The 24,312-nt window shown below is 47.0% G+C and overlaps 2 protein-coding genes across 5 annotated transcripts in view; one reads left to right on the top strand and one right to left on the bottom strand.

The window, feature by feature from the left end:
• LOC143359119 (uncharacterized protein F13E9.13, mitochondrial) overlaps positions 1-24,312 on the top strand; it is a 281,397-nt gene that overhangs the window by 139,087 nt on the left and 117,998 nt on the right. The window lies entirely within an intron of this gene.
• Positions 1-24,312, bottom strand: part of Dnc (phosphodiesterase dunce) — a 385,323-nt gene that overhangs the window by 298,975 nt on the left and 62,036 nt on the right. For 3 of the 4 annotated variants that reach the window (XM_076796815.1, XM_076796817.1, XM_076796816.1), the window contains exon 3: positions 12,618-12,848. The exons of the other annotated variant lie outside the window; for it this stretch is intronic. In XM_076796815.1, coding sequence (XP_076652930.1) covers positions 12,618-12,700 — 83 coding nt within the window. In that variant the 5' untranslated portion in view covers positions 12,701-12,848. The remainder of the gene's footprint in view (positions 1-12,617; positions 12,849-24,312) is intronic. 4 annotated transcript variants of the gene reach the window in all.

The following is a 24,312-nucleotide window of genomic DNA, read 5'->3' as shown; positions in this document are numbered from 1 at the left end:
CCTAGACCCAAGCCAGACCAGTTTTCTCCTCGGAATCCGGCGGCCGAAGCTGAAACTAACGTTTCAGCACAGTGTCCCGCATTAATTCCGCTCAGGCTCGCGCTGACGAGCGAATGGCCGAAACAATTTTGCAAGTAAGTTCACCGCAGCCCATCGGCCGGATGGGAGCGGCGTAACAGCCAGCTTCCGGCAAGTTGCGCGTTCCGTTAGCGTGTGAACTTTCGGCTCCCGGCTCGGGTCAAACGCGGGATAAACTCGGTACACCGATACTATTGATTTTGCGACGGGGCCGCAGAAAGAAGGGCGGCGGAGAAAGTGGAGGATAGGTGAGGTCAAAACCCCCTTTTCAGCCAGGTTAGCATTAAACAGGCTTATACCCGGCTTAGCCTCTAACGTTGCTCGGACTGTTCCGGAAAAAATGGATGGTTACGGTTTTTGTTGCTACCTTTCATTCCCACCCATCCACGGCCAAAAAAGGAAAACATACAAAAATCCAGACATCCCCATTCGCACTTTAGACCATCTCGAACGCATCGTGGTGTTCCATTCCCCGATGCAATTTATTAGGGGGCGCCATAAGTAATCGATTATTTTGAACGCTATATTTCAAGAATTTTGAATGATAATTGATGCGGTACCCATATTCCTTGCCTATGCGCCTTTCCCGTTTCGTGTAGGTGCCTTTGCATAGTTGACCATGTGAGCCCAAGGCTTCTCGATAATTCTTGTATACTTAATTTTGGATCAGCTTCCGCTATAGATTGTAGGGTGTCATTATCAAACTCAACTGGTCCAGCAGCAGCAAACCTTCCGAACCAACGTTGACACTTGTTGACCTTCAATACATCTCCATAAACATCGCAAATTTTCTTTGTTGTTACCGTTGCATGAAATCCCGTATGCAAAATGAAAAAGTATGCGATGACGAATATGATCCTCGGAAGGTGCGGACGCCGCCATTTTATTACAGGGTTGTAAAAGAAATTATGCTGTTTAGAATATTTTGAGCACAGCTTTACCGAAAACTGCAAAAGAATACGTCCGTTTCCTCTTCGACCGATCGGTACAGAACTAAAGGGAAAACAAATTCCTTGCAAATAATTGGTTACTTGTGGGTAGCCCTGATAATAGTAAATTTCGTTTATGTTCGCAAGTGTTCGTACTCCCTGCTGTCCTGTGAACCCAGAACTGGCCGAACTCGGCTTACGGCTTAATCCTCGGGGCAGGGTCTGAAGATCCAGGTTAAGTCTGCCCCATTTTCAGGATTGCGTGTGTCCTGGTCACCTGGGGCCAACTACTCATCCAACCAGTTTAAATTAACCGCTTAAATCGTAATTACGGGGGCAGGAAGCCCGTTGCGAGGTTGCGGGGAGACGTTCTCTGCGGAGGAACACCTTGGACACACGATCCACTTGATAACACTGAAATTCTTTTGTCCCGGAGCACGGTGTCCATTACCGGCGCGAGTCGTCCTACCGGAAGAGAGCGGAACGAGCCGATCTTCCACCTGTAAGTACCTGCGTGACACGCGATAGCAACGCGAGAACTCCCGCGAGGCTTCACGTGCCATTTGCAGCGACCACGAAGGGCCCTTTACGAGGCGTACTAAATGAAAACGTTCCTGGGAAACTTGACCGCAATTGCCGCGGACCAACAGCCGTGCAATTTCTTTCCCGTGCCCCTGGAAATTGCACGCGAGCGATAATTAAACACCGCGCACGATAACTTCGGCTTCTGGGGGTTCCTCGGCGAGGAAGACCCTGAAGAAGACGCGTCGCTCGGGAGGCGACCGGGAGTAGCTCCAGTTCGGGAATTTTTCATTGCGTTAGCAGCGAGCGAAAAATTTTGAAATTTCAGAGACTCGTAGCAGCAACGTTTAGCTCTCCGGGGCAATTTTTTAAAGTTACGTATCTAGCAAAATGGCGGAGTTACGCATTATTCGCGTAATCCTTCCGAAAAGCTTGCATGGTTCCACTTTGGGAATTTTTTCCCGCGTAATTAATGAGCGAAGAATTTTCTATTTTTTAGGAGGTGTAAAGCCAACATTTAGCTTTCACGGGCAATTTTAAGAAATCAAATCCATTGTAAAATGGCGGAGTTATATGCGATTCTAATGAACGAAGAGGAAGTGGTTGTTCGCAACATTGTATTCCGCTGCGAGATTATACCACGGAAAATTGTGGGCAATGTTGTTGGCTTACATTGTAACTATACTAATTCCGATTTCCCGGTTAGCTGCAGCTCGCGCGACAAGTTTGTCGATGAATTCCCGAAGAATCTGCCGCGACCTCGGGACGAGCCGCGCCGTCGAAATTCATATTTCACGCGGCACTCGGGGCCGACAAATATTTTCCGACGATTCGCGATTGTGCGAGACGCAATCGATCGATACAATACATCGTGTCTCGCATCTCGACGGTGCCGCCGCCACTTTCAACTTGAATACATAAATTCACGGGGTAGACGGGAATTGCAGCGCGTTTCCAATGCATTAATCAAATGACCGGTTGATTCTCTTTCCGGGCCGAGAAAAATTGCCGCCCCGAAAGACACTCTGGCTCCGGTACAATTTTCAAAAAAGCAGAAAAAAAACCATAAAAAGGGCACACCACATGAAGGATAACCTAAAAAGATCGCCATGGCAGACGACGACGACCAGGAAGAATTCTTGGACTTCGAGGATCCTGATTTTGGCTCTCCAGGCTCAGCTGAGCCCTCGGAGGTCATCCAGGTGATCGAGGAATCGAAGACAGGGTCTAAGTCAGCGTCCTTGTCATCGGGGAATGACAAGACCCCGGACAAGTCTGTCAGTGAGGTTCCAGAACCTGAAGAGCCCAGAGCAGAGTCCATAAGATCCGGAAGTGTTAAAACGAATGGATCGGTTAGTGAACCGAGATCTCAGCATAGTCGACAGAGTCGTGAATCTGCGGAGGAGACCTCGAAGAGCCAGGAGGTCATCAGGAAGTCTCAGGAATTGTCGCTGTCTGGGAAGCAGAGCTCCCTGGACCGTCTCAGTGAGAAGAAAGAGACGGTCCAGAGGACGAAGATCAGCAAATGGCAGAGACAGTGTAATAGACAGTTTCGTGACATGATTGGCAAAAGAGAGATGAAGAATGAGGAGCTGGAGAGGCAGCAGGGTGACCTTCGTCAACGATTGAACATCCTGGAGTGCTCCATGCCAGCGGTTATGGTTTGGAATATCTGGAGGATGACACAGGGGGCCAATGCCCCTGGTCTTCAGCAGGTTCTGGAGAAGCAGTTCCAGGGGCCAGCTGCGGGCGAAGTGTACTGTCCCACTACCCCCAGTCGCCATTTTGACTGCAGGGTGAGGGAAGCCGAAGCAGAAAGGAAACAGGCCCAGAAGAGGGCGGAAGAGGCGAGGAGTCTGTGGGCTGAGAAGATGGCCAACCTAGAGGATAGGGAGAAGAGGCTTCAAGAGGCTAGGAAGCTGCAGGAAGAACAGCAGAAGAGGATCGAACAGCTGACCACCGAGGTGCAGAAGCTGAGGGAGGCCAGGAGCACTGAGGACGATGGCGCCTGCGAAGCTGGTGAGGTGATTTGCACTCTATTCTTCTTCGGGGTAGTCGAGCGGTTAATTAGCGGCCCTTCGAACGGCCCATACGGACTGGAGGTTCGGGAAAGTGTACTTGAAGTGGTAGAATGTTTCAGCGTGACCTTCACAAGCGGAAGAACAATATTCGAACGTTGTAACTTCGTACGGAGAAAACATTTTTCGAGTTGGGCGAAAAATGGCACACTTCTCGTTCGAAATGACATAACTCGGCGACAAAAAATCGTACAGCGACGTGCCCAGGCTCATTTCAATCCGAAGACTACAATCTTCAAAGTTCCGTTGATTTCGTCTTAGAGAAAAATTTTGTCAGTTCCGTACACTCTGTCGAATCGGCGAAATGTTGAAAAATCGAGATTCTTCATTTATCGACTTTTTTCGAATGCAAAAGTATTTCGAACGAGGAAATGACCTTGGGGCGTTGAAAGCGATAGGTTTGCCCTTTAGAATGAGCCCCGGTGGATCACCCTCCGATTTTTGTTCGCGAAGTTACGTTGATTTGCAGCATCGTTGGTTCTTGGGCGAAAACGGACCCGGGCAACGCGGACTGGTACTAACGCTGAAGAACTGTTTCAGGGGAATGCGGGGTCATAGAGTGCAAGAAGAAGTGGCTGGAGAAGGTGCCCAGCAGTGCTTCGATCCGCTCGACGGACATCGAATGCCTGGAGAAGCTGCACGAGCTGGCAGCAGCGGAGCTATGCATGAAAAGGCAGATCGACGATCTGGAGCGCCGTGAGCAGGCTTACATGAGGACCCTCCAGCAGGCGGACGAGCTGTGGAATCGCCTTGAAGGGGACACCACCGGCACCATTCAAGAACAGCTGGAGGTGAAGACCGAGCGCATCGCTGAACTCGAGGAGGAGTTGCAGAACCTCAGAGCCAGAATGGCGACTTGCAGAGAAGAATTGGAAAAGTACATGAGCATCGGGAAGATAGAGGCTCTGATCGGAAGGGACGACGACTTTGCCGGCGTCAGAGACATGGAAGCTCTAGCTGGGGTTTCTGTGAAGGACGAGATGACTCCCGGAAAAGAAGGTATGGAGGAAGCTATGGAGGAAGGTATGGAGGAAGGTATGGAGGACGTGGAGAAGCTGAAGGCTAGATTGGCAGCTTGCAGAGATGAGTTGGGCAAGTATATCAGTGTGGAGGAGCTGGAGGCTATAGTAGGTAAGGATGACGACAAGGCCGGCGATTTCGAGATGGACGTCAAATATAGAGCCTTGGGACCTGGACACGTTGATCTTGAAGAGTCGACTGTGATGGATGCTAAGGATTTCCTGGCTCAGCTGGGCTCTCTGTCAGAGTTAAATGACCCTGGCACCATCTGTGGGCCGGATTTTGACTGCAATGATGTAGGATTGACGGAGACTGGGCTACCTTCGGAGGAAAGGATCGCTTTGGAGGAGGATCGTGTCACTGCTAGAGAGTTGTTGGAGAAGTATGGACTCGTTGAGATAGCTGAGCAGTTGGGGGCTAAATTTGCTACGGATGCGATCCAGTATAAGATGGTTGTGAAAACTGAGACGCAGATTAGTGAATATGTCGAGGGAACGGAAACTACATATTCCACAGACGAGATAGTTGAAAGGGAAATTGCGTATGAAGAAGAGGCAGGTGACGATGATAGGGTGAAGGAGGAAGAGCTCGAGGTGCAAGAAGAAGAGCTCGAGGTGAAAGAAGAAGAGCTCGAGGTGCAAGAAGATGAGGTCGGGGTGCAAGAAGATGATGTTGGAATGCAGGAAGATGAGGTCGGAGTGCAAGAAGAAGAGCTCGTGGTGCAAGAAGATGCTGTCGGAATGCAGGAAGATGAGGTCGGAGTGCAAAAAGAAGAGCTCGAGGTGCAAGAAGAAGAGCTCGGGGTGCAAGAAGAAGAGCTCGAGGTACAAGAAGACGAGGTTGGAGTGCAGGAAGACGAGGTCGGAGTGCAGGAAGACGAGATCGGGGTCATGGAAGATGAGGTCGGGGAGGAGGATTCTAAACCTTCAAAGAAGGCTGAAGGTGTCTCGGTGCCAATGGAGCAGCTGTCTTCGTGGCAGGATCGTGTGCACGCTGTTCGAATGAAGATTGTTGTATGTATTTTATGAAAATAATTATTTAACTGTTTGTTTCCAAATACATCCGCGCCTGAATTGATTAAATGCGATAAAAATGTCGACATCGAGAACTGCCACTTCGGGCAATTTTTAAAAATATTAACAACAAAAAGCTATCACTGAAAATTTTTTGGCACCTACGTTAATATTAGGATTCTCCTTCAAAACATTTTCAAGCAGAAATAATGAACCCAAGGGTGCCAAGAAAATGATGAATGTTCCCTCGCTTGGAAATACCAAACCGTGAAAAGTTGTAGCTCTGCTTAAATGAACGGTTTTAATTATGTTCTCGTTTAGGAGTGTCCGAGTTGCAATACCATGGACAGGGAAGCCCAGATCCTGGCCGACGAACTCGCAGCTTACACTGGCGTAATTAATTGCATTTCTTATTATTTAACAAAGGCAGCGAGCCGCTTAAACTTTCCTGCTTAAAGTCATCGAGTTAAAATGAAAATTTCATTCCGCAGAGAACGATGGAACTTGAGGCGAAGGAACGGATTGCTGAAGACAAAGAGTCTTTAGAAGTCAGGGAGGAAATGAGGGAGGTTGTTCAAGAGGAAGATGAAGTGAAATTAGATCGAAAGGAGGATGATAAAACAGAATTTGTTGAAGCAGTTGTAAAAGAGGTAGAAGAAAGAGAGCCAGAACCAGTGGATGTGGTTGAGCCTGTGAAAGAAGAGAGAGCATTTAAGCCGGAACCTGAAGAGCCTGTCATCGATGCAAGAATACCTGAAGAACCTGTCATCGAAGCAAGAAGACCTGAAGAACCTGTCATCGAAGCAAGAAGACCTGAAGAGCCTGTCATCGAAGCAAGAATACCTGAAGAACCTGTCATCGAAGCAAGAATACCTGAAGAGGTTAAGGAACAAGTCCCTGCGGAGTACCCGAGTGCAGGGATACCTATTTCGGAAGACACAGCTGTGGCAGATGCAAAAGTGAAGGCTGAAGAGGTACTCGAAGAGACAGTGCCCAAAGAGATTGGAAGAGAACCTGCAGAAGTTACAGAAAAGGTCACAGTCACTGCTGCAGAGGTGAAACCAGAAAGGCTTGCAGAAGAGGCGGCAGTTGCAGAGGATGAAGACATAAAGAAAGAAGAAGTGCCAGAAAAAGAAGAGGCAGCAGTGGTGATGGAAGTGAAACCGGAAGTGGTAACTGAAGTGAAATTAAAAGAAGAGGCACCATTAGAGAAAATAGACGCTGAAGAGGTACCAGAAATTGCAAGGGTCATAGAACAAATGGAAGAACTCGAAGAAAAGGAACCAGAACCAGCAGTGAGGGAAGAACTTGAAGAGGTGCCTAAGGAGGGGCCAGAAATTACGGTTAAAGAGGAAAAGATAGAACCTGAAGAAACAGTGCCAGAAGAAGATGAAGTAGAAGAAGTTCCTGTAGAACGACTGGAGGAGTTCCAAGTGGCAGTTGAAGTGGACATAATTCCAGTGGAAGAGGAACCAGATACTGAAGAAGGAGAAACAGTTCCGACAGAAATAGAAGTGGACGTGGTTCTAGTAGAAGAGGTACCAACAGAAGAAAAGGAAGTACCAGAGGTAATAGACGTGGATGTGGTTCTAGTAGAAGAGGTACCAACAGAAGAAAAGGAAGTACCAGAGGTAATAGTTGCAGTAAAAGAAGAACCAAAAGCTGAAGAGGAAGGAATAATACCTGAGGAGGTCGAGATTGAAGAAATCAAAGTGGAAGTGGTGGAAGAGCTCAAACCAGAAGAGATCGTACTAGAGGAAGAAGAAATCAAGATAGACGTGGTTCCGAAAGAGGAACCGCTAAGACCTAAAGAGGAAGAGATAGTTCAGATACCGTTGGAGGAAGCAGAAGAGGAAATCAAAGCGGAAGTGCCTGAGCTGGAGAAGATAGAACTGGAGGTGAAGGTGTTAGAGGACGCGAAGGTGGCCGAGGTGGATGTTGAAATTGAAGTAGCACCTGTCGAAGTTCTTAAAGAAAAAGATGAAGAGATTCCCGAAGAACCGGAGGAAATTGAGATCAGCATTGACGAAGAATGTGTTTGTGACGGAGTCTATGATGTGGAATACCTTTTCCCTCCTGTTACTGAAGCAGTCGCAGAAGAAGAGTCTGTTTGCCAGTGTATGGCAGAGGATTATCCTCCAGAGGAAGAAGAGGAGCTTGGTGAGTGTCAATGCTCGACAGAAGGTCTACCAGATGCAGAAGAAACGCCTGAAGACTGCCAATGCGAGAATGGAGCTTCTCAAGACCCGGTTGCTCCAGTGGAAAAGGAAGACTCTGGTGTTTGTAAATGCACGTCCAAAGCGCCATCAAACGAAAAAGCCCCTTCAGTCAAAAAAGAGGATTCTGATGTCTGCAAATGCACGTCCAAAGCGCCTTCAGGCGAAAAGACTCCTTCCGTCAAAAAAGAGGATTCTGATGTCTGCAAATGCACATCCAAAGCGCCTTCAGGCGAAAAAATTCCTTCAGTCAAAAAAGGAGTTTGTGATATTTGTAAATGCACATCCAAAGCACCTTCAGGCGAAAAAGCTCCTTCAGTCAAAAAAGAGGATTCTGGTGTTTGTAAATGCACATCCAAAGCGCCTTCAAGCGAAAAAGCTCCTTCAGTCAAAAAAGAGGATTCTGGCGTTTGTAAATGCACATCCAAAGCGCCTTCAGTCGAAAAGACTCGTTCAGCCAAAAAAGAGGATTCCGGAGTCTGCACCTGTATGTCACAACCTCCAGTCAAAGCAGAAGAGTCTGGGGTTAGTGTCAATTTTTCAGCCATTCTCAGTTACCAACCTAACATTTTAGACCCTAACCACTCAGTCCCTAACCTCTCATTTTCCCCCAGGATCCAACAAAGAGAATGCCCACCCAGCGGGACCAGTCAGGCCTTCCTCCACAAGCTTCGGTACGTCATAAATCCTTTAAAAAATCCACATATATCTATCCTTTCATTATAATTGACCTTTCATCCTCGGCAGGCACTGCCCCGAAAGGTGGAGGTCACCCAAACATCGATCACCCACTTTGAGGCCCAGAAGACTACCATCCAGGCAGTGACGCAAACAGTGGCGGACGTAGGGATGCAAGCACAGCCACCCCCTACGCTACTGAGGCAGCATCAGCAGCCCAAGGTCACCACCAGAGTGATAGACACGGATCCAGAGATTCTGGAGCGACTGACTCGCTGGAAGAGGTCCCAGGATCCTTCAGGAACGACCACAGCCGCTGTCACCTCTCAGACAGAGAAGTCCAGCTTCCTGAGGATCCTGCAGACTCTGAAGACCACCGGAGCCTACTCGAAGCTGGAGCCTGAGAAGGAGCTGAGGACGATTCACTATGGCAAGAAGTCCGACGATACTGAAGGCCGTTGCAACTGCTGTCTGTGTGGGAAGACGGTGCAGGACACCCTTCCGGTTCAGAAGCCTCCCGTGGACGTTGTTCAGGGTCAGAAGCGTCCAGTGGGCACTCTTCCAGGCGCTCAGACCTCGTCTGTGATGAGATTGCTGCAGGCTCTGCCTACGCTGAGCAAGACACCGGCCGGAGTCGATCAAGGTATCCAGCACGAGTCCTTCTGCAACGAATGCAACGCGAAGAGGCTCCAGAGGTCCGTCAAGCCTCAGGCTCCCAGCATGAAGGAGCCGAAACAAGTGCAAACCACCACCGACCAGGCGGTCAGTGTCTCCAGGCCGACCCTGAAGGGGGCAACCTGTGGCAAGCCGAAGAAGTCCGATCACATGGCCATGGCAATGATCAAGATTGAAAAAACGGGCAAAAGGATGCCACCGTCGGAGAAGCCGAGCGCCCTGAAGAGCCAACAAGAGACGTCCCGAGCCAAGGCTGAAGACAAACCTGAGAAGTGCATATTGGAGGAACGGAAAGAAGACGAGGACCAGATGGAGTGCGTCTGCAGCTCGAAAGGGGCCGGGGTGAAAAAAATCCGTTGCGCTTGCGGTGATCCTGATTGATCTTCACATTCGGTCTCCCATGGGATGGCGCTGGCAAATGGAACAGGACTTCCATCGGGGACTCTGCATCCGTGAGTTGTAAACGCCTTTCACCATAAATCTCTGCTTATCGGGGGAGGAGGGCCGCGGTTTATTAATTCCCCGGCTGCATTCTGAACGTCTCACTAATCATTCATCAGACGCTAAATCCTTGTAAGAGGATTCAGCGACTCTTTCAACCTCAGAAACAGCGATTTCCGACACGTGGGAAATCTCGACGTTTCAAACGCTGTAACTCCGTGGGAAAAAATCGTACAGCAACCTGTCTGGGCTCATTTTAAACAGGAATACTTCGACATTTAGAATCCTGTTGACTCGATCCTCGAAAAAAATTTGTTCAGTTCCGTAGAGCCAAAAATCAGTCAAGAATCAAAAATCGACATTTTCGCTTTCTTTGCTGCTTCTAGGTGAAAAAGTATTCTGAATCGGAAATCACTTGAAGGTATCGAAAGCGAAAGCTTCGCCCTTTGAAATGAGCCCGGGTAGACCATCCTCCGATTCTTTTTTCACGAAGTTAGGCTGGTTTAAATTGTACTTGGGTCGGGGTACACCCAGGCGTCGCTGGCTGGGACTAATGTTCGTCGAGTTCCGCTTCGTAGGTGAGCAGACTGTGCTGTGAAAGGAGAACGCAGAATAGACTGGAAAAAGGCGAGCCTCGAGAGTATCGCGAGTGTACAGCGAAGGCTTCTGACCGAGTGGACGTTGGAAGATAGAATCGAAGATGGACGGAACAAAGGAAATGGTATGTAATTTCCAATAATGTGGCTGTCTGAACGGTGGTCGTGTAAAATCAATAGCGGCCGAGCCATTGTACAGTAGAATGGTCGGGCCTTTCATGCGGCGGATGCGTAATAGGATCAACCATCGGAATAAAATTAAATTTCAGCTTTGGCTCAGCCGAAAAATCGTTCGCCGTGCAATCGTCTTCTATTTGTCGACCGGAATCGAATTACGACTCTGTAACGAACTTTTATACGTCTGTGTAATACATGCGCATGCAGTGAAAAATCGTTTCGCAAAAAAAAAAAAAAAGGAAAAAATATATATATACCGGTCACTCGTGCTCTACGGAATTTCCATCTCGAATGGAACGGATCGATCGAGTTCCGAGCTTCGGACACGAAGACCGAAACGAGAAACGGAATAATATTTCATTCCTTCCGCTGTTTCCTTGGACACTATCTCGATGGAACAGCCCCGGCACATTAATAGACGAACCGCTCGGGTGTCAGCGTCTTCGTGATTCACAAGATTTCGTTACCGCGTAGATCATAGATCCGCGTTGCTCGGTTGGCACCCGGCCGCTTATAATTTGTCGCCAAATTGAAATAAGAGAAATCCGGACGCACGTCTGCGAGGGACGCTCGAACGCGCCTGAAATAATCGGACAGATCGACGAGCAACCGGACAGTGAGGATTCGCATGATTCACGACGATCGCTGTCCATGAGCCTTCTATTTTTACATTGCAACTGCATCAAACTCTCCGGCTATTTTCATGCAATTTTTGCGGACCCGAAGAAACACCGAAAATGAGAAACCCGTGTTTGCGAAGACGAAAAATATTAAAAATAACAAAGTACATGTATATGTTTAATATATATATTTTTTCGATGTGTATGTTCCTCATTTTTGGCAGTTTCCTTTTATCGGAAAAGGTGCGGTTTGTTGATTAAATTGTCTAGAATCGTCAGTATATCATCGTGAATGTGCAGCAAGAGAAACAGCAGCTTCCGGTTCGCCTGAATGGTAAGTATGAGAAACAGTGCATAAACGTCCTTGTTGTGTAGTCTCATTGGACATTTGACTGATCAATACTGCGAGCAACAAGTACTCCGCCACGTAAGCCACAACAATCAATCATTTCACAACGGTTGAGCACAATCTGGGCTGTTGCTTATGGGCTACTTAACACTTAGCGCTCATAATTAACTGTAGCAATCTCTAGACGGAGAGGTTGGAGGGAAAAAAATGGGCAACAAAGTTTGAAAACTTCGTCCCCGTCGTGGAAAAACTTGTACACCCATTAATCTCTCTTTTTGTCAAACTGTGATCGTACTTAACGATTATAAACACGATGGGGGATACCATTTAATAAAGTTTGACGTTGACGTAAAATGATCCTAAGACACATTCCTCCACGTTTTATATTATTTTATTCCGTCTATGTTTATTCATTTTATCAATCACAAAATAGTTGATGAGATTAACCCTGATCTAGCAAACTGCCGTGCTCCAGTGTCAGGAGGGTTGCCATACTAAGGGGCGAACGTACATTATACATAAAAGTACATTACACATAAATATTTTCTGTCATTACATCTTTCTGCACCACAGGAACTTCATTCGAATTATTTTAATAATATTACAATTTTAGTCAAAACATATTTTATTGAAATCACCCTTGCTTGGGTTAACCTCGAACTTCCAGCGACAGGAGGATTGCCATTTTAAGGGGCTATAAAGAAAAGAATGCCAGTAAACTCCTGGCTCCAGATATTAATTTTAAAAACTCGTTCCCAATAAAATCCTTCCTTCCTCGCATTATTACATTCCATTTTATCGATATTTCCATTTTAATCGATCAGAAAATATTTTAAAATCGCCTCTGCTTAGACTAACCTCGCACCTCCAGTGTCGGGAGGGTTGTCGCTCGAAGGGGCTAACACACTCTATATGCAAAAATCCTCACATTATTTCTCAATATTTCTTTAGATTGTATATTCCTCCTTTATAAGAATCCCATTTTATTCTAGTAATACCATCATTTTAGTAAGTTAAAAAATATTTTATTGAAATCATCCTGGCTTAGACCAGCTGCTCCAGTGTCAGGAGGGTCACCGTTCTAAGGGGCCACCACATACACAAGTCTTAGCCTTAAATATTAATTGTAAAAACGCGTTCCAAATAAAATTCAACTTTTCTCATACCCTAGTATATTTACCTAGGATTTTGTTTCTACTTTAGAAATGTTGATTGCTCTACTCACCGAACGTTGGCTAGCGTGTGTCTCCGCGACCTGAGGTTGTGGTAGCCGCGCAGCTCGCCGATGCTCCCCTGCTCGGCCTGCATCCTGGCCTGTGCAGTCGCGGCTGCAGTGGCGATCACGTGGTGCTGGTGTGCACCCGGTGCACCTGATGTTGTGATGCTTCTGCGCGATCGCCAACCCGTTCGGCTGCCGCCGCCGCTGCTCGGGGTCGGCGATTTCTTTTGGCAGGGCCTGGAAAATCCAAAGTCACCCGGCACCGTACTCTCTTCACCGTTCACTCTTCAGCAACCTTATCACCCGGTACACCCGTCTCGGTTTACTCTCGCGACGATGTCCCTTCTCGATCGGGCGAACGATGATCCCTTCGAGGTTCGCATGACATTCTCAACCGGCCCGAGTCTGTCTCATCGTGTCGAGAGGCTTAATTATAGGGCAATTAGGCCCCGGGTACGTAGCAGACGTATTTGACGAGGATTTCCGATGATTAAGACGCCCAGCGATGGATATTATCCCAGATTATTGCTTGAGGAATTGCTGATAATAGCGATCCCTGCACGGGGGAACCGAATTGGTTCTGCATCATGCCGGAATTTGGGGATCGAGTTGGCTGACCACTATTGCCGGCAGTTTTGCTGGCTGAGCGGAAAATTGGATTTGAATGGAACCTGACTGGATCGAGGGTATCGGAGACCTTGCGACATGTTCTAGCTTCAAACTTCCAGTCAAACTTCATTGACAATTGGAATCGAGGCTTACTGAATGGCAGCTAAGTGTTGAGAAAAATATTGAAAATCAATTTCCCACTTGGGGAAGACATTCTAGTGTACATGGGGGCCTAGGTAGGTCCTGAAGTCAAGGCTTCAGTAGCTAAACATTTATAAAAATTATGGGGACGAATTCTCTAACCTAGAAGAGGTATACTAATGTATGCTAACGATGTCTTGGCGATGTCCTACCTTCCTCGAAGTCTACACAAATTCCCGACTTCGCTGAAAATCATCGTCAGCGTTGCTTGATGGGTAGAATTCGGTATCCGTGGAACGAACGTCCATCCTAATCTAAAACCACTATTCTCCAGAACCCAGCGAGGTGTCCATTAACCCCCGGACAAGCTCCACGGAACGTGTCAGGTGTTCGCACGAAACAGCCCGAACAAAACAAATGCAGCCGTGAAAGTAATTCGCAAGCAAACAGTCCTGGCGGTGGCCTAATGAATGCCAAGCGAGAGGGATGTTGAACAGGGCCGAGACACTCGTTGATTAAAGGATTGTCCTGGAGGGCTAGCCGGTGAGCTCTGCCCTCGGATGAAATATTCATGAGATCGAAGTGCGACCATGGTGTATCTTTCGAGGTCCGTTTGCGAGCGTTAACGAAAAGCGCCGGGTAATTCGCAGGAGCGGACACCATTCACTATAACTTCCACTCTGTCACCTTGTTTGAACGTAGGAACGATAACTGTTCCCCTAGAATCACACTTCGAGACTTTGCGCACAATTCTGATAAATATCCGCAACGGTTTAACGCGTTCCCGACGAGGTTCGACGCGGTTTAAAGAGGCTCGGAAACGAGTGTAGATGTAATCCTGACGTCGAGCATGTATACAGCGTAAATCGACCGAGGCCTGGCTCGGCGAGCGGTTGGTTACGTTCTGTGTAAACACGCGCAATCGGAATCGGCGGGGATAAATATTTTCGTTACGTCCTGTTCCCACTCGAGCCGGCCGACTGTGTACAATGGAAAAGCGGAGACCTAATGAGTGGCTGAAAACTGCTGGCGCCCGGCCAAGCGGCGACGATTGACTTGGAGATCAACCAGATCTTTGTAACCCGTGCTTCTTGAATGGCGGAAGTGGTTGTTAGCCGGGAAACTTAGGCGGCTCGCGTACTAAGACCATCTCGGCATTCCCTATTTCAAAACTTGCACACCGCACGGTACCAATCCGAACGCAACATTCGTGCCGTTCGAACGAAATCGTTGGGCGCAACAGTGAAACGCAATATTTGCGTGGATTTTTGTTTCTGTTGAAAAACAGAACCGTTATCCTGCGACACGGAACGGGCAAACTTCATGTTCAGCGGAATATTTCCAAATTGCATTTCGCGAAATACTAATCCCCGGTGTCGTTGTTTTCCGCGGCGCACCGGCGAAGCCTCTAATTGAACGGCGAATGGAAATGACGTCGAGCTTTTTCGAGATGCGCCCTGCGGGGAGGGGAGGGCGGGTATCGCTTTCAAAACGAAAACTCAGCCGCCACCGCCACCGTCAGATAAACGTGGTTTTTTTTCCTGCGGCGTCAGCGCCGTGTTCCCTACGGTGATCGAAAAAAAGAACGCGGAAAAATGACTCGCTGGTCCAGTTATCATCGACGCGGAACACTTTTTATCGATACTGCTCCGGGACAATAGGAGGGAAAAACGGTCCGAGGGGGAGAGAGAAAGCCCGGGAGAAAACAACTGCGACTTCCTGATCCGCGCCGGGAAACGTCAGTGAGCCGGACCGGAAGTGACATCGAAAATCCATGCGCGCGTTACATTATTCGCGGAAGCCCGAGGCGAGTTGGAAATACAGACACCCTCATTTAAAGTGGTCATTTGAACGTCTCTTCGAATGATAATCATGGAACGAATGTTGTCCAAGTAGTCTGACTACTGTATTTTTCTTCCAAGGCAATTTTCCAAATTTCCAAGTTCGTGGGAATTCTTTAATCTGCATTTTTCTTACATTAGCTTGCAGAGCATGAAGAGACGAATCCAACGAGTATAATGAACACATGATTCTGACCATTCAATCCCGAGAAAATTGTGTCTGAAAATTTGAAAGTTCACCTTTCAGACACAATTTGCTCGAGGCTGAGTGATCAGAATGGTATGATGCTGGGGGTCGTTGGATTCGTCTTTTTATGCTCTATGAGCTACTGTAAACGAAAATATAGATTACCGTGTGAAAAAATTACTACGACCTTGAAATTTTAAAAAATGTTGCTACCATTACACGCAGGCTTTGGAAGATTGTGCAAAATCGGTCCATATCACAATGAAGGAGGCAGACATTCATCGATCAGGCAAATTTAGGGAATCGTTCTGTTGTTTATTGCAAACAGGCTACGCGGACGAGGATGAGCAAACAAGACAATGCGAGCCCCGGGGCACAAAGCTTCTGTTAACACGCAATCGATGATAATCCTTTGTCCCGGTGCCAGACGCAAGGAACGTCACGAACGGGGCGAACCTTCGAAATTTCGGTTGGGCCGCACGTTCAGAGTCGACTGAGTAATGCGGATCGTTAATTTCTAAACCTGCCATGGCCTCGAGATACCCACAGCCTGAATGGCGAACGCGGTCGTTTGCGTCAACAGAGGAGCATAATACCGCTGCTAACGCGTAGACGCTCCCCACGTTGTCGGAGGCTGTGCTATCGTCGTCAAAACGATGCTTTTCAACGCCATTATCCGTGAATGTTGCAGCCGACATGGGCTCCGTCTTCGCCTAACGATCGCGTCACCTAAACGGTGTCGACGTGAGACGTAAAGCTCAGACCGACTGATGGCCCATGATACGTCTTCAGCCCCTTGGCGAGGAATTTCTACACCACCAGCTTCATGGACGGACCAGCTTCATAATCGATATTTTCAATCCGGATCGAGTATTGGTTCAATCATACGGAGCTACACTTGGCTACACTTAATCTAGGCATGGTTCTAGCTGGCTAGTTGAGTAGACCCTATGTCCAATAATGGGTAGCTAAAATAATCTGGGGGCTGTACGGATCTGCTGATAGGTAGCTAATTCTCCAGGTGGAAAATTTTAGCTTTCTAAAATTTAGGTTCAGTCGTAGGTAGCTGGTTTTGCCTATGTAGAGTCTGGGTTCAATTGTAGGTAGCTAATTATACAGACAGTTAATTCTAATCTAACCTAACCTTGGGTCCAGTGTTGAGTAGGTGATTACTCAGGTAGCTAGTCCTAGTTATCCGGCCTTAGGGCAAACCTTAGGTACCTAACTAGGTACCTGACAGGTCTCAATAGGTCAGGTCCAGTTTCAGACACCTGGTCATTCTGATCCTTCGGGTACCCAGCCATCTAAATCCCAGATTTGATCCTAGATAACTGATCATGTACGTAATTTGACTTCTCTATCTACTTTGAGGTAGCTAAGTGCCCCATTAAAGATCCAATTCCAGGCGACCTCATCCAGCTATCCAGACCCTGGGTAGCTAAATCCTTCGAGTTGATGGGTCAATCGATCAAACTTCAACCTGATCTTTAAACGCAATAAGAATGATCGAGTGCGTGGCCTTAGGGCTACCCTTAGGTACCTAATTCTACAGTTCCAGTTTCAGACACCTGGTCATTCGGGTACTTCACGTACCCAGCCACCTGAATCCCAAATTTGATTCCAGACAACTGAACATCATTTGACTTCTCTATCTACTTTAAGGTAGCTAAGTGCCTCATCCAAATGAAAGAACCAATTCCAGGTGACCTCATCCAGCTATCCAGACCCTGGGTACCTAAATCCTTCGAGTTGATGGGTCAATCGGTCCAATTTCAACCTGATCTTTAAACGCAATAAGAATGATCGAGTGCGTGGCCTTAGGGCTACCCTTAGGTACCTAATTCTACAGTTCCAGTTTCAGACACCTGGTCATTCGGGTACTTCACGTACCCAGCCACCTGAATCCCAAATTTGATTCCAGACAACTGAACATCATTTGACTTCTCTATCTACTTTAAGGTAGCTAAGTGCCTCGTCCAAATGAAAGATCCAATTCCAGGTGACCTCATCCAGCTGTCTAGACCCGGTATCTAAGTTCATGGTCGAATCGATCAAACGCAAGAAGAATGATCGGGTTCGTGGTCATTAAGCAGGCTGTAATGAAGGTTCGGCGGTGTTAAGAATTCCAAGAGATTAGCATCGGGAAGAGAGAAAGAGAGACAGGGAGCGGTGAGACAGGGCGCAAGAGCGTCTCCTTATCGTCGGGATCGATCTTTCCTGGCGGTGTTCCTGCCACGAATCCGCGGGCCGAACCGACATCAACAGGTTGCCCGGCGACGACGTGAAACAAGTCGACGACGGTTCCCCGGCACGAACGCTCAATATGTCTGCGGACGACCGGTATCGCTTGCAACGGGACTGCTTTATTACATAGTGATCGTGGGCGGCTGTCGCGGATTAAATCGTCAAAAATAACCGTTCGTCTCTCCGCCACCTTTACGTAACGTCAAAGGAGAACGGGAAATGCGACGATTCCGTCGAAGCACTGCACAATTATGTGACACACGACGTCACGAGGATCAACATTGACACCGGAGACAGTCCCCGGGTGGTGGCCCGCATTGAAAATAAAATTGATTAATTTCGAAGGTCACGCGAGTTCACGCGGCCCGTTTCTAACCATAAATAATTCCGTCGGCAATCGCGTCCACGAGTCGGGTCCGATATTTCCGGTGTCGGGTACCGCCAAAAATGCGGAGAGCACAATCAGAGGAGCGCGATTGGCAATGGCAGGCCAGGTTTATTCGAGTCCTGGCCCCGGGCCGAATAAAACTGTCAACGAAGAATCCGATATGGAATTCCGGGAAGAATCCGCGCCCGCGGGACGAACGGGCCGGCATTCCTCGCAGGTGAAAGACAAATCTGCCGCAACGACGAAGGAAACGGTCACTCCGGGCCCCATTCATCTGTCGGCCCGCGAATTTCCCGCGAACTTGACGTGGCCCGCTTCGACGTTTGCCCACTTCGACCGGCGGCCTCGTACACACGGGCTCTAATTATACGCGTTTCGTTTCAGAATTAGACAGCCGCGTTGCATTAATAGCGCGAAAGGAAAGCGGTGGACACCGCGTCTAATAATAGGCCTCATTATTTATAGGAATGCCGGTTAAAGCCGCGCCGCGTCTCGCGAGCGAATTCGAGACGATCGGATTCGTTACCGTTCGGATTGTCGTGTCGCTATCCGAACTAATTATTGCTCGCGAGAGTTGTTGGATCGTCGACACGATCAACAATAATCGGTTTATCATTTCATTTGGCAAACACAGACGGACCTCGCATCTATCCTAGACCAGCCAGCAGTGTTTAAATATATTCGAAAATTAATGTACACCGGACCTAATTTTAGTACCTAAACAAAGGTACTCGAGAGACTTGGACACTTCAACTTTTCTTTTTGTTTTTTTCATGGTAAATATCAGACTACGGATATGTATGCGAAATAAAAATATTCTGCTTCGATTGCAAGAAACTGGAGTGAAATAGAAATTTATTTTCTCTCTTAATATTATAATTGTAATTATAATATTATGGTTTAGTAGGTCGAAAACAATGTAATAGCATTTTTAAATTCTTCTAACGTTTTCACTGTTTTAAATCACGCCTGTCCGTTTGTGTCATAAATGCATAAAATCCGCAGTCTATTAAATACATTACAGCAACGTTAACCCTTTGCACTCGAGTGGTGACTCTGACGCACCACTAGAAATTGTTGTGGCATCATTTCAAAGAAATTAGAAAAAAGTGTTACAATGTATTTGCTACATTACAAAATTTCTATTTAACAGATTACTAAACATTTACATATTGTATGTGGAAATCGGATCAGTTTCGTATGAATAAAATGAAAATATTCTAAGACGAAAGAAAAATTTAGTTTTAGAATGAAAATAGCGCCGAGTGCAAAGGGTTGATATTTGTACAAATTTAAATAGTCATATTTACAAATATAATTTTATTTCAATTGCGACATGTGTATGTTTGTAATATAATTCCCAAATGGGGACATTTAAAAATAAAATTTGGGAATTATATTATAAGTTAAATAAAATCATATTTACAAATATAACTTCTGGGGACATTGTCTCATAATATGAGACTTTTACCTTATGTGACGCCTAACCGAAGCGCAAGCCAAACCCACACTCGGCGAGACGCAAACCTATCATTCCGAGCGTTTGAAAAGCAAAGGGTGTTTTTCAAGATCCCAAGTGAACCGCCATTAAAATATTTCTAAAGTCCTCGCGGCGGGACGGAAACGCGTGCGTTACGTAAGCAGAAAATATCGAACAATGCAGTTCCGTGCATTCACCGGTGGGTAGACACACGGGTGCACAAACTGCGACCGGCACAATGCACGCGTGGCAAAGACATTGTTCGACGGTTTTCCCTCCCGCGGAAACCGGCGGCGTTTTGTCGCCGGCAATCGGGACGCAAAATTTTCGGACACAATAAAACCCCGCGGCCGCGTTTAATTACCGTTGAGTGGCGCCAGAGAAAACCGTGAAAGCGGCTGCGGCGCAAAATCAGGCTCGCGAAAATTATGTTTGCGCGCGTCGATTGCGAGAAACGAGACCGAACGAGAATATCAACGGTACTTTAATTATCTGTCCGTTTCTATGGAAATTAGCCCGTGACTCAACAGCACACTCGGACGTGGTACCTGTGCAGGATGGGCTCTTCAGCTACGAATCAATATTGCTAGAATTTCGTCTTGAACGATGTTTGCTGTTGACGAGGCGAGTTAAGTATGGACATCCAGCTGGGTTTACCCTGGGGTAGCCAACGTTTACATTGGGCCATGTAATGGCGATGGTAGAACCAGCTCAGGATTGCTTCTGCGATAGGTCCGGGTTAGGCTAGCTACCTTCAGCCGTCCGGGCTCTAGATTGAATTTTTGATCGGCTACCTTCTGGTATCTAGACAACAGATTTAACAACAGCCTTCTCAGAGGCTAGATTTCATCCGAACGCGTGGGCAGGTTCCAACTTTCGGTAGCTAATTAGGCAGGTAACCGTCCACATTGTCGACTTAATTTTAGACAGCTGAATCCTTTGATGTGCGACCGCTATTGACAGTAATTGAAGGCTTGGTCTGAAGTTGGGTCTGGACTGGGTCACCAGATAAAAAGTACTTCGCCGAATATGCTTGTACAGTCAAGGTCAAATCGTACGGTAGAATGTAACGCAATAAAAAGAGATTTGACCTTGAAATTCAAGGTCAAGGACAATTCCGCGGCAACTCTTTCTTACGGATCTTCGTCGATTCGAAGATGAGAATACGCCTATGGCAGCCAAGACCAAACATTTCTTTACACCCTGTACATAATACCATAATGTAGAGTGAATGTCAGACCAATGTCATAACGTGTGCAGTTGAATGTCTATCTGTGAAACTAGACTGAGATAATTTTTTTAAATTGAAACAGAATAATTTGGAACGAAGCATGATCCAAGAAAAATGAATGAAAGTCAACTTTCTCTGCACGTTGCGTGGCAATATTTATTTTCTTAAGCGAAGCCTACCATGTTAGCAAACCAGCGAAGGGAAATCTGGGAATGAGTCTATTTTTCTATTTTTCGGGAGAAGAATTGGTTTAGTTAACAGACCGGACGCCCAATCACAAAGCTACGCGTCGATATCGCGACGTCTATATTCCCCGCGTCAAACTACGCGTCTCTCCGCTCGATTTTTGCACACTTTTTCGCGTCAGCTCCCTTTTCGCCGTCCACGATACAGGAAACGTGTCACCCGTTCCGCGAACCATAATAGGAGGCCGACGCCGGGGATATTTCAAACTGAACGACCACCGAAAAACGTTCTCGGACCGACGGGAATCGCCCCGGCAAGTTATCGCGAATCAATGGTGAACGTCGACTCCGAAGTTTGCGGAACTCTCGAATTTTCTGCTCCTTCCCGCGAAACTTTTTCGGACGCTGTTTGACACCGTCGGACGCAATTACCCGGTGTAAACAGGCACGTGCGAGCACTCCACACTTCGAGGAGACAGGTGAAAATTCTCTCCCCGGCTTCAAAACAATCTGTCGTTCAAGTACTCCGGGCGTTTCTAAAAATTTATATTCCCGTCTCACCGACTATCCCCGCAATCAATTGAATCAAAATATCCGCCAAACTAGTCATTTCTCGACATGCATGGATCAATACTTTCTCATAGATAGTAAAATGTTGCGCCATTTAAAAATTCAAGTTTTCTCCGTTTATGTAAAAGCCGTGTACTGGGTGTCAAAAAATTGTATGTCACGGCCACCATAGCGTGATTCTACACCTAGGATTTGGTGGAAATTGACATAAAAAACTCCCCGCAAAATAGACGACCTTGAAAATCAACGTCAAACAACAACAATTTTTTTCGTTTAATCGTGTTTTACTGGTCATAACGATCAGCTTTGTGAAAGAAACCATCGGTCGCATATCAACCGTTCTCTTAAAAAATGATGTTGCATTTCTTATAATTTTTGCAGCTTTCTTCTTTCATTCTGTAGTTGGGGAAACAGTAGTATCACGATTATGATAATTTCATAACCAACGAGATAGCTTACTGATGGCACCCGCTGTATGATAGTACGCTATTTCCTTATATATTGGCGCTGGATGTAAAAAATTTACAAATAAAGAAGCTGCAAAAATTATAAGAAATGCAACATGATTTTTTAAGAGAACGGTTGAGACGCGACCGATGTTTTCTCTCACAAAGTTGATCCTTACGACCAGTAGAACACGATGAACCAAAAAGAAATTTTTGTTTTTTTGACCTTGATTTTCAAGGTCAAGGTCAATTTTGCGGGGAGTTTCTCACGTCAATTTCCACCAAATCGTGGCTGTAGAATCACGCTATGCTGGCCGTGACATATAATTTCTCGACGCCCTGTACACTGCGCAATGTCCCCCTTGATACCACGGAACATCTGCAGAAATAATGTTTCCGTCTCAGGGGGACCCAAATGGAAAAATGTGGAAGTTATTCGAGGCGATGAAGTTCGGTGGCTCGTCCCGTACAAAGCAAACGAAAAATTGAGTTTCCGAGACTCCTACTTCGGAATACAGCCTCCGAAGTGAAACAATGACGGGGGGGTTGGAGGGGTGGAGGGTGGGGGAGAGTCGCAATCTCGACTGTTCCAAAGGTCCTTTCACCGTGGTGAACTTCTGGCCGCGGCGCGGCGCGGCGCGGCGCGGCGGTGAAATGAAATTCGAAAGTTGAAAAAAAAAATTCAAAAGGGGCGAAGTTGATTCGGTCCGACTGCGACCCGCCGATCCGACAGAGAACTTCCCGTCTACTTTCGCCGTAGTCCGCTAAAGAAGTTACCGTCGTCGAAGTGAATCCCGGACGGGAAGTGAAAAAATTTCATGAGCTCGGGTAACGCGTCTCCCCCGGTTTCCGGGGACAGAAGAAAAGCATTATCCTGATTCCGCGCGAACCAAGACTCGAGCCGGGGGAATTACAGTTGCCAGGCAAATTTCCGCGTTCTCGGGGCTGGGCGAGCCGCGAGAACAATGCGGCCACGCTTCCCGACGGGGAAAGAGAACACGTTCCTGAGAGGGCGTCGTTCCGAGACCCGTCATCTCCGAGCTATCGTTTGTTTACGACGGCCACCGGTTTATCGATGGAACGATCGCCCCCGGTGACGCAACCCTCGAAACGTGACGCTAATTTATACGGCACTCGGGAGCTTTGTGTACCGATACACGATGCAAAAGTTGCGTGATCGAGCGCGATCACCGCGACCCCCGGCACCCATTAATACGCAAAGAGGACCCGCCCCTGAGGCTTCCCGCCCTTCCTTCATCCTTTCCATTATCCCTTCCTTCGTCCCTTCCGCCGTGACCAGCGTTTGCAAAATTGGATCACGCGCGAGCGAATTTCTGGACGTCCAATTTCAGATTGTTGTGATTTGGTTGTGGACCGTTTCTAAATTAATTTTAAAGTACATCCAGGGGGAGACCAGATCTGTGCGCAGTCTAACTTAAACCTGTGTACACAGCCCTGAAGTGCTAGGGTCTGAATTATCAATCCCTAAAGAGTTAGAACCGAGAGGGTCAGGGGTCGAAGTATCTAACTCGACCAGCGGTCATGTTTGGGATTTTTTTCCGAAGAATTGGATGAAGGTACCCAATTGAAATTTTAGTATCTGTTTCTGTGGTCCTTTCGAAGTGCCAAAATATTTTTTTCATTCCCATACTGGCAGCCAATTTTTATTACAGGCCCCATGGATTGCCCTCATGTCAGAAATACGAGTGCTCCTAGAGCAATCTTTGAGAATTTTTCTTGAAGAGACAGATGCATCTAGCCATTTAGAACCTTTTGCATAGTTTTCTACGTGCTTCCGACGATCCGAAAACATTTTTTCGACCCCATGTTACCGGCCGTTGCTTATCGCTAACCAGTCCTAAAGTGGGTCTGAGGTGTTAGTTCCTAAACCGTTAGGACCTGGGATATTTAGGTTTGAAGTGTTATGGTGTAAAGTGCCAGGGCTCAAAGTGTACCTGTGAGCCACACCTAACTCAACAGCCAGCAGAACTTAATTTAACCTATTCTAGTGCAGGAAAGGCTAACACGATTTAAATCTAACCGGCACCCAAGCAAAGCTGTAACCCAATTTAAACTTACGCTACACCTACGTGAATTAATGTAAACTCTAACGTGGCCTTAATCCAACTTTCAAACAATGTAAACACAGAACGAACAACAAACCACTTAAAAATTACAGCGTCTATTAAAAAACCATCCACAACAAAAAGAATTGTCCTTTTTTTTAAGTCTATCTCGTCCAGTACATAGTTCTCGACTACTTCACTAGATGGCCACACAGCTAATACTCGTCCCCTAAGCAAGCCCCATCGATCCTTATCCACCATCCTTCGTGCATTCGCACAATTTCCCATTGTAAAAGAAGAATTCCCTCTCTTG

Source organism: Halictus rubicundus, chromosome 11 (assembly GCF_050948215.1).
Source record: "Halictus rubicundus isolate RS-2024b chromosome 11, iyHalRubi1_principal, whole genome shotgun sequence".
Classification (NCBI taxonomy): domain Eukaryota; kingdom Metazoa; phylum Arthropoda; class Insecta; order Hymenoptera; family Halictidae; genus Halictus; species Halictus rubicundus.
Note: the sequence above shows the minus strand (reverse complement) of the source record. Positions and strands in the feature narration are given on the sequence as shown.